This window comes from Artemia franciscana, chromosome 10 (assembly GCF_032884065.1).
Source record: "Artemia franciscana chromosome 10, ASM3288406v1, whole genome shotgun sequence".
NCBI lineage: Eukaryota > Metazoa > Arthropoda > Branchiopoda > Anostraca > Artemiidae > Artemia > Artemia franciscana.
In genome coordinates, this window is record NC_088872.1 from 22494613 (window position 1) to 22505724 (window position 11112).

General features: G+C 37.5%; 1 protein-coding gene across 1 annotated transcript; it reads right to left on the minus strand.

Annotated features, from left to right (window-relative positions):
- Positions 1-611: 611 nt before the first annotated feature.
- LOC136032418 (uncharacterized) lies at positions 612-9623 on the minus strand. Its single transcript, XM_065712728.1, has 2 exons — positions 9150-9623; positions 612-1955 (listed from the first exon to the last, which is right to left on the minus strand). Exons 1-2 carry the CDS (start codon positions 9609-9611, stop codon positions 612-614), a joined length of 1806 nt encoding a protein of 601 aa, XP_065568800.1. The 5' UTR covers positions 9612-9623.
- Positions 9624-11112: the final 1489 nt, after the last annotated feature.

Sequence of the window (11112 nt, forward strand, 5' to 3'; positions counted from 1 at the left end):
ACCACTCAGAATTGGTGGCAGTTTAATGCTGCATGACAAAGACTTTTGTGAGTCTGATTTAACTGAGTTTACGACCAAAGAACAACTTTTGGATATAAGTAGAGTATTTTCAGCAATCCGACTGAACTTCAGAATTCTTGATTTTATTATAGAGTTTAACTGAACCTCTCCAATCTTTGAGTTGTTCCACTTAATGCCTGTAAGTTCATATAAGTTTAAAGCTTCTTGAAAAAAAGATATGATATGTCTCCCAATAGCTTCGTCGAACGACTCGTTTATTTTTTCAATGCTGAAACTGGCAAAATTCTCTTGGACTTGCGTTGTTAAGGTTAGCGGTTTTAAGGATGTGAGAAAATTCATGATAAGACCACAAAAATCGGTAGCTGACAAAACACAATCTTCTGAAGGAATACGGTTATCTCTAACAATACCCGTTATCTTTGCCCAGCGTACCAAGAACCAAAATACTGGAAGAAATTCTAGTTTGGAGCTTATTAAAGACTGAATTATTTCTGTCTTATGTAAACCCATGCTGTTAACAGATATGTCTATGTTATTAAGCATACCATTATAACTGATATGGCATTTGATATGTTCCCCACTAGAGCTTCTCACAATTGAACATCTCTCACTTTCACCAATAAGAATAGGTTTAATATAAGTCTCCAATCAGATGCTTCCTGTCGAGAAAGTAGTAATGAGATATTAATGTCAGACTCGGAATCACAGGTATAAGTTGCTATCGAGCCGTGAATTTTAGCATCGGAAAGGAAAACCAATGACTTGTCTTTAGTCAATTGAACAATCATCTCCCCTGTGTTAGTTTTCTGAGCGGTCACTTGTTTTAACACACTAAAGTTTTCAAAGAAATAAGACCGAGCACTAGCCCCTATTTCCTTAAAAAGTAACTTCTCATAATTAAAACCGTTTTCAGGCAGCATTTTCGATTTTTTAATCTCGCAAAGTACATCAGGTACAAGCCAAGCAAAGCTAAGAAACGTTTCTGAGCCACATTTTGCTCGAGTGTATGATACTTTATACCAAGCAGAGGCTTTTGCCTTTATGTCGCTGTCTGTACTAATCCCATCATAGAATTTCGCTTTAAATGTGCCTTTTAAATCGTCCATTGCTTTTTGAGCCAGGGATGATTTTTGGCGTGGAAAAGATTGCGCAGCTACTGCAAATGGATCATGTCCAATAATGAGGTTATATTCATCTTGAAACCCGCATTGGTACATTATATTTTTTAATGACAAAGAATAAAGTTCATAGTCCTTCTTCGCAGACATTAGGAAATCTTCATGCCCTGGAATAATTAAATCAAGATCAAGATCACATCTACTACCAGTACTAGCTTCAAGATCAAAAGCCAAGGTGCTATGATACAGTTGACCAATTATTTTTTTTGATATGTATGAAATTTTTTCGCTTTTTTCCATAAAGTCAGGGTAACCATTTGTGCTAGTAATATACCAAGCATCAGTGGGGACTTCCGGCAGTATTCCTGTTTTGGGAAAGTCCACAGCATAAGCTTGTGCTTCAGCTAATTTCATCGCAATGGGATCACAAGCCCCTTTGTCTAGTTGATCACAAAGAGCAAGATGGAGATTTGCAATTTGACCTAGCATATCACTAGATAGGCACTTAATAAAAAAATGGCAAAGGTTGTCCAGACTCCAAGGCATTGTGCAAGAAGGCATCTTGCTCTTCAATTTAGCATAATTGAAGGGAGGTACAAGCGAGGATTTCGGCGGCACAAGTCTTGAGTCCCAGATCACAGAAAATCGATCCCCGTCCAAATCACCTCCACTACAGGCTGCGGAGAGAGAGTACTTGCAAGTTGGTTTTGCTGGAAGAATTAGTACATTTTTGTACATTTGAAATTCCGACTTGTTTACGGCTTGTACAACACGGATGTCACCAGGGTGTAGACAAGGATTGCGATAAATCAAGACCTGAAAAAGGGAATGTTAAACTAGTGAAACAGTCATGTCTTTTACTGCTAGCCTTGTTAAATAGCATATCAATTAAAGAAAGAAAATATACTGAAAATTCAAACAAATTAGACACATTGAGGAATAAATGTGATCCACTATTAACAGGGAAAATGTAAAAAATTTGACGAAGGTAAAAACAATTAATTTGTTTGCCAATTCTGTTAACAGGAAAGAACGGTGAGGACTGTCACTGAAAGTTGTAATATACAATATTTTTGGAGAAAGCTAAAAAAAATCATTGCAAATTTAAAAATCTTATTTTTCTATTTACAAGTTCAGTTGCTACAGTAATGAAAACAATAGTATTCTAAAAAAAATATCATTATCGTTGGTTGAAGTGAAAAAACGCAGGCATTCAATGCTATTGATAAAAGTCATCAAATTTGTTATTTGGATTACTCATGGAAAATAGTTTTTGGTCTTCCAGTAAAATTTATTCCTGAGCATGGAAAAAATCCAAACATAGTTGGAAACACTGAAGGAATTTTATTTATTCGTTTCCAAAAAACAAATTATGTCTGTGACAACCAAAGCCAATAGTCAAAATAATGTGGGGAAAAAAGGAACAAATAGTTGGAAATGAAGGGTCTAATGCTTTGTAAATAAAACAAAACGATCAGGCTAGTGATTCAGAAGCCCCGCTACTGTCCTGAAGAAGCTTAGCCTAAAAGCTGTATCGAGCTGAGTCCAAGTTGTGTTTAGTCATTTCCAATTGCAAATTCCTTAGCTGGAAGGAAGCGCCTCCTTTGGAACAGAATCACATCGAGATTTTGATCACACCAAGGGGCAGAATCAAAATCAAGGGTTTAATACTGTCTAAAATGGGGTTGATTCATATGCAAAGAAAAATCAAAAGAAATGTATGCAAGAAAACAATTGAAAACCAATAGATTGCTCAACTGTATTTAACAAATATGAAAATGCATGTTTGCCATTACCTTAGCTAAGCTTGGTCGTATTCTAATTTAAAGCAGCAATTAAACCATGCCCGTAACACCAAAAATTCAACATGCAATACTCGGTAAAGTCACTTCAAAGACGAAGCGAACTTCTTTGCCCGAAACTTTACTAGGAATGTTTTCCTCACCCTTAGGCAGGGTGTTCCAAACAAGAGAATAACAAGTGTGAATAACAAAAGATGCTCAAATGGTGCTCCTAAACCCATGAATTACATTATACGCTATTCTGTCATTGTGATTACAATAATCTTTATATATGTAAAACGATTTTAAACAAGAGCTAAGAGCTCATATGGCACAGGTGACGAGGTCGGAAGCGTCAAGAGCTCATAAGGTATGAGCTCTATCAAAATTCTAAGAATCAATAGATTGCTTTAAAACGAAAATCAGAGGCTTAATACCGGGTCGGGATTTAAAATAAGAGCTCTGGGTTACAAGGTTCGTCTAAATATCAAAATTCATTAAGATCCGATCGCCAACTCGTAAGTTAAAAATACCTAAATTTTTCTGATGTTTCCTCTCCCTTCAGCCCGCCAGATGGTCGAATCGGGGAAAACAACTTTATCAAGTCAATTTGTGCCTAACAATTTTCATCGTCCTAGCAAGTCCAGAAGCACCAAACTCGCTAAAGCGCTGAACGCCCTCCTAACTCCCCCAAAGAGAGCGTATCCCGGTTACGTCAATCACGTAACTACGACATTTATAAGCGTTTTCCAAGATTTCCGGTTCCCCCCTCAAACCGGTTCCCCCCAATGTCAACATATCTGTTCGTGATTTGAAATAAGAGCTCTGTGACATCTGTTCCTTCTAAATATCAAATTTCATTAAGATCTGGTCACCCGTTCTATGTTAAAAATACCTCAATTTTTCTAATTTTTCCAAATTACAACCCCCAGCTTCTCCAAAGAGAACAGATCCATACCAATTATGTTAATCTCGTATCTATAACTTGTGCTTATTCTTCCCATTAAGTTTCATCCCGATCTCTCCACTCTAAGCGCTTTTCAACATTTCCGGTTTCCAATATTTTTATTTTCCCCCTCCAACCCTCTATGTCCACGGATCTGATTTGAATTACAAATGGAGCATGTGAGACATAAAATTCTTCTATATATCAAGTTTCATTAAGACCCGATCACCCATTCGTAAGATACCTCGATTTTCACGTTTTCTAAGAATTCCGATTTCCACCTTCAACTCCCCCCAATGTCACCTGATCTGGTTGGGATTTAAAATAAGAGTTTAAAGCACAAGATCCTTCTAGATATCAAATTTCATTACGATCTGATCACCTGTTCGTGAGTTACGAATACCTCTTTTTCTAATTTTTCCGAATTATCCCCCCCCCAACTCCGAAAAAAAGAGTGGATCCGGTCCGGTTATGTCAGTCACCTATTTTGGACTTGTGCTTATTCTTTCGACCAAGTTTTATCATGATGTCTCCGCTTTAAGCGTTTTCCAAGATTTCTGGCCCCCTCCCCCTTAATCACTTTGAATCCAGTCGGGATTCAAAAAAAGAGATCTGAGTTTCGAGGTCCTTCTAAATATGAAATTTCATAAAGATACGATCACTCTTTTGTAAGTTAAAAATACCTGATTCTTTCTAATTTTTTAGAATTAACCCTCTCCCCCAAACTTCCCCAAAGAGATCAGATCCGTTCCGGTAATGTCATACCGTATCTAGGACTTGTACTTATTTTCTCTCCAAGTTTCAACCCAATCCTTCCACTCTAAGCGTTTTCCAAGATTTTAGCTTCTCCCCCCTGAATTCCCCCCAATGTCACTGGAACCAGTCACGATTTAAAATAAGAGCTCTAAGACATGATATTCTTCCAAACATCAAATTTCATTAAGATCCAATCACTCCTTCGTAAGTTAAAAATACCTCATTTTTCTAATTCTTCAGAATTAAACCTACCCCCCCCCCCCACCCCAACTCCCCCAAAGAGCGCGGATCCGTTCCGGTTATGTCAATCACGTAGCTAGGACTCATGATTATATATCCCATCAAGTTTCATCCTGATACCTCCACTCTAAGCGTTTTCCAAAATTTTAGCCCCCCCCCCCAATGTCATCCGATCCGGTCGGGATTTAAAATAAGAGCTCTGAGACCCGATATCCTTCAAACATGAAATTTCATTAAGATTCGATCACTCCTTCGTAAGTTAAAAATACCTCACTTTTCAGAATTAACCCTCCTCCCCCCAACTCCCCGGAAAAGAGCGGATCCGTTCCGGTTATGTCAATCACGTATCTAGGAGTTACGCTTATTTTTACCACCAAGTTTCATCCCAATCCCTCCACTCTAAGCGTTTTTCAAGAATTTAGGTTCCTCTCCCCCCTCCAACTCCACCCAATATCACCTGATCCGGTCAGAATTTAAAATAAGAGCTCTGAGACACGATATCCTTCCAAACATCAAATTTCATTAAGATCCGTTCACTAATTCGTAAGTTCAAATACCTCATTTTTTCTGATTTTTCAGAATTAATCCCCCCCCTACCCCCAAAAAGAGAGCGAATCCGTTCCGATTATGCCAATCACATATCTAAAACTTGTGCTTATTTCCCCCACCAAGTTTCATCCCGAGCCTCCACTCTAAGCGTTCTCCAAGATTTTAGGTCCCCCCTCAATTCTCCCCAATGTCACCAGATCAAGTCGGGATTTAGAATAAGAGGTCTGAGACACGATATCCATCCAAACTTTAAATTTCATTAACATCTGATCACTCCTTCGTAAGTTAAAAATACCTCATTTTTTCGAATTTTTTGGAATTAACTCTCTCCCCTCTCCATCTCCCCAAAACAGAGCAGATCCGTTCCGGTTACGTCAATCACGTATCTAGGACTTCTGCTTATTTTTCCTACCAAGTTTCATCCCGGTCCCTCCACTCTAAGCGTTTTCCAAGGTTTAACAATTAACTACACTGTCGTGTATGTTGTAAAACGATGCAGAAAAGCACAGCTACAAACAGCAATGAGATAACAGCGAAATTATAGCTTCTGGAAGCTTTATGAGCTTTATAAATATTTTCAGAAGTTTACCAACTGCTCAAAAATGCTTTGGTACACAGAAATACAAGAGAGTTATCAAAAGTGCGGGACTTTTTACTTCACTTACACTTCTCTAAAAGTTGGCAAAAAGATAAACTGGCAGGACTGGACTGGCTTCTTGCACGTTTCAAGAAGGTCCATCGGGTTTGCTAGTATGCTACACCAAAGAGGTTCTAACTTTGTGTCTTCCACCCAATGCTCCATGAAACAGGTGAAACCTTTTTACGAAGATAAAGTATTACAATGCTTTGACAGAGAGCGAATCCGTTCCGATTATGTCAATCACATATCTAGGACTTGTGTTTATTTCCCCCACCAAGTTTTATCCCGATCCCTCCACACTAAGCGTTCTCCAAGATTTTAGGTCCCCCCTTAATTCTCCCCAATGTCACCAGATCCAGTCGGGATTTAGAATAAGAGGTCTGAGACACGATATCCATCCAAACTTTAAACCTCATTAAGATCTGATCACTCCTTCATAAGTCAAAAATACCTCATTTTTTCGAATTTTTCGGAATTAACCCTCTCCCCCTCCATCTCCCCAAAACAGAGCAGATCTGTTCCGGTTACGTCAATCACGTATCTAGGACTTCTGCTTATTTTTCCTACCAAGTTTCATCCCAGTCCCTCCACTCTAAGCGTTTTCCAAGGTTTAACAATTAACTACACTGACGTGTATGTTGTAAAACGATGTAGAAAAGCACAGCTACAAACAGCAATGAGATAACAGCGAAATTAGAGCTTCTGGAAGCTTTGTGAGCTTTATAAATATTTTCAGAAGTTTACCAACTGCTCAAAAATGCTTTGGTACACAGAAATACAAGAGAGTTATCAAAAGTGCGGGACTTTTTCCTTCACTTACACTTCTCAAAAAGTTGGCAAAAAGATAGACTGGCAGGACTGGACTGGCTTCTTGCACGTTTCAAGAAGGTCCATCGGGTTTGCTAGTATGCTGCACTAAAGGGGTTCTAACTTTGTGTCTTCCATCCAATGCTCAATGAAACAGGTGAAACCTTCGTACGAAGATCAAGTATTACAATGCTTTGATAGTCACGAGATCCACATCTCAGTGCAGCTTGTGAAACTACAAAAGCAAAGATGTCGACATTCAGGACTTCTTTTAACACTGTTCACATTGCTTTAAGCCAATCAATGTCTTAGTGTAGGTCTTTCGATAGTTTCCAACTGGTACCCGTAAAAACCTGGTAGGAAAACACAGGAAGCGTCAGATGATTTCTACCCAACAACCTATAGCATTCCTGGCCGAAGGCTGAGAATCAGGAGATTAGTACCTGTGCTACATACGAACAATTGGTCTACATACGAAAAAGAATTCTTTATAACTGTATACATTGAAAATCGACCATTTTGATATACATGTTTTTGGGTCTGAAAATACAGCTATAAGAATTTCATCCATATCTTAGAAGCTTATTTCCTGTGTGATTCTTGAAAAATTGGAACATCAAATTCAGTGCCCAAGGCCATCCCATTCCAGTCCATTTTCACCTCACATGTGGGGCACAAATAGACGGTGTACCAGAGAATAAAGACGAAGGTAAAATTCTCCGTGACTTAGCTTAAACAGATGATATGATCAGCATAAGCAAAATGTTGGCGAAATGAATGAGTATTCTTGTTATTCTCATCATAATTACCATAGCTCAGGCTTCAAAGGACTATTGCCAGGACTATAACAACGGTTGTCAACTACCGACGTCTAAATGGAGTGCAAAGCAAGGCCGAAAAAGAGGACTTTTTGCTTAAAAGAGTTTGCTTAAGAGAATAGCAACTTAGCCAAGCATTTTAATGATCCTAATTTTGGTATTTCACTGACATGGGGTGTGGTCTTCTGCTAAAACAAAACACGAAAAAGAGCAAAACCATAATTGCGATCCGAGAAGACTTTTCTTATTAGTACTTTTTCTTTGGAAACGAAACTTAAAATTACAAGAAAAACTTTTGAAGGTTAATTTTTTTTATTGTAGCCCTGCTATTGTGATTATCACTAGAAAATGAGAGAAATAAATGAGATGAAGATGTTCCCATTGGACGGAAGCTTCAATACGTTCAACCAAATTTGGGAGCACACTGTTATCTGGATTCATTGACTAATTTATCGACATGGTGTCGGACAAAGTTCACCTCGTTCAGCCATAGAGACAACATGTTTCCATCTCTTTTACAATTGGTCAAAAATATACAACAAATAAAATATTTAAATATGAGATATATACAGACTAGATAAACTACATTTAATTCAGCTATAATATAAAAGTTTCCACCCCTTTCATAAATAATGTACTGACTAAAACGGTAGATAGAAGTTCGAATAGGAATAAACCCTTTTATTAGACAGTGATAATAACATTCACCAAATACACCGGATACTTCGATCACATTTTACAGTGACCCATCATCAGCTGGGATTAAGCAGTATTTCTGCTGAGGACAGTCACTGTACATGTGATAGGTATATCCAGTATATTTTGTGAATACTATTATCACGCCTAATAAAAGAATTTATCCCTATTCGAAATTTTTAATCGTCAAAGAAGGCGGTGTGTTTTTCGAAATTAGTTATTTCCTAAGGCGTATATAGAAATACTACAAAATCGAGGATTTGGATAATATGGAAAATTTACCCTTTTTGTTTTGCTCCACAAATAAAATATACAACCCAAATAGAAGTTTTGAAGCTGAATTCAACACTGCAATTAGAAATATTCCGCTGCCTAGAATTATTTTAGCCATATTTCCTACCTCTTTCTTCATTTTGTTGTTTTTTTTTCTTAAATTGGATGCTTTGGGCCTTTGAAAAATTATGAACATAAATTTAAGCTGAAAAGTTTTATTGCTGCAACATTTTTTTTTAGAAATTTCGATACCGTTATAAAAGAAAATTGAAGACCAAATATCCTACAAAGACTCTAAGCACTGGGAAAAATTCCAAAATGTCCTTTCTAACATAAACACGACCAATAAGGAAAGAGAAATTTCAGAAAACTATGGCACAAGAACTTTGTACAACGATTGTATTCTTACTTGAGTATTTGAATTCAACATAAAGTGAACCCCATCCCATTTCCCTCTCACTATTATTTCTCTTTATGGTCCTTCTAAGTGTCTGACTGACTTACCTCTCCAAAAATGATAATCGGCTCTGAGCAATCATCTTTTTCAATCTGGAGGAACACCTCGTTATCATCAAGGATTTGAAATGGGTCTGCAACGCCAAACAGAAAGGCAGCATTTTCCACCGGAATTTTCGTTTTATTTCTGATATTTTTTAAGCCAAAAACAAAGAGTCTTCTAACGATTTCAGACCAAAAATCTTCCCCAATGATGTTGAATGTCTTGGAAATTTCATCTATGTTCCAGTCATTTGGCAAGCTTTTTAGTTTCTTAACGAACATATCAAGCTGAACAAGAGATTTTGCTTCTTTTGAGAGTGCCTCTTCAAGCATTTCATGAAGAGAATGGCAAACACTAGGATTTATTGATTCAAGGAGTGTTATTACTTCTCTGTTAAGATGAACTGGAAGGAATCGTGAGTAGTCAACAACACCAAGGGTAAAGTCATTATTCTTAAATTTGACCATTGAAGGCCTTATCAAAATCTTTGTTCCTTCTTAAGTCAGTTCATTGATATATTTATCTTCTATTGCTAATAAAACACCTTTAACGCCAGCAAGCCGGATTTGAAATGCAGAAGGTACAGAATTTAAATGCAATTGATGTGACATTTTCATAGCAAAGGACAATCGGAGAAAGCCGGCACCGTCAGTGAGCAGATCTCCTGAAACAGATTTGATGTCAGGAACCGTTTCTATATTTTCAGGAAGTACTTGAACAGTAGGCTGGTCGCTAGAGCAGAATAAACACAGGCTTGATAGGTATAGAGAAACAGAATGAAATTCTTTCTGGTTCAATACAATTTCTGCTCTTATTTGAGCAGCCACATTGACGTTGTCACAAGCAACAAATATTGCATTGTGATTTCTTAGCCCACTATTGCTTGTAATCAAGAAATGGTATTTTTCACCGTTTAGAAGAAGTCCTTTTTGGAGTATGCTGTGAACAAATTTGAAAGAATTGACACCCTTCAAGTTCTGCAAGTTTTCATCACGAAACTTGACTACGGTAAACTTAAATTTCCTGTAATTCCTAAATAGCCGTGATTTATGATCGTTCACAACAGGATCATATATGTTTGTAGTTGGCGTAATAGTAACTTGACGAACCTTTGTCACTAAGGAAAAGGATTTGTCTTCAATAAAAGTATCCGTGATTTCCTCTTTTATAGAAGAAATCAAAGAAGCAAAATCAATCCAATAGGACGAAAGTGGCTTCCGAAAAAAGTGACTTCTCAGTTTATTCATCAAGACAGTTGTATCACGTAGGTGTAGAGACATTTCCAAAAATTGTTTTATATAAGTATTAGGCGCATTGCAGTTTTTTTGTGTCCGAATAACAGACAGTTCCCATAAAAGTAGCTGGAGATCGGGATTTTTTACTACCTTTGACCAAAGGTCTTTTAGTGACTGTGATGACACAGGTTCAATGTAAACCGATGTGTCAAAAACTGAACGAGGAAACAGCCCGCTATAATGGAACAAGTTTCGGAGCATTATTGGCAAAGATTTACCAGCATATGGTTTTTTATTCATATCCAAATTAATGTGAAAAATTATCACCGAGTTTTCCGAGAAGTATTGAAGCAATTTCGCGTCAAGCCCATTTAATCCGGCTCTGTAAGAAAGGTTCAAATATTCTCTTTGGTCGTCCTTTACCACGAGCGACGGTACACTGCTGTAAGGCAAAAATAGTTTTGCTACATTTTCCTCTTTCCAATCAATTAATGCGAAATCGAGGAGGAATGAATAATCGAATAAGACTGTCCTAGAATAGTTTCTTTCATGTACCTCAAGTTCCAGGGACTTTTTGTTGACAAACCGCAACAGGAATCGCATGGGTGGAGATTTCAAAATGGCAACCTCCTCACAAGTTTGCTTGTCAATAAAATTTCCAAATGACAGGGACGTCAGCTGCCATTCTACTTGGCATCGCTTGCACTCACTGAATTCACTTGGTTGAAGAGCG

Excerpts from the sequence above, each read along its gene's own strand:
- LOC136032418 (XM_065712728.1), bottom strand. The coding sequence starts at position 9,611 with ATGGTCAAATTTAAGAATAATGACTTTACCCTTGGTGTTGTTGACTAC. Across the intron at positions 1,956-9,149 it reads CGATTATCATTTTTGGAGAG|GTCTTGATTTATCGCAATCC; the intron begins GTAAGTCAGTCA and ends TCCCTTTTTCAG.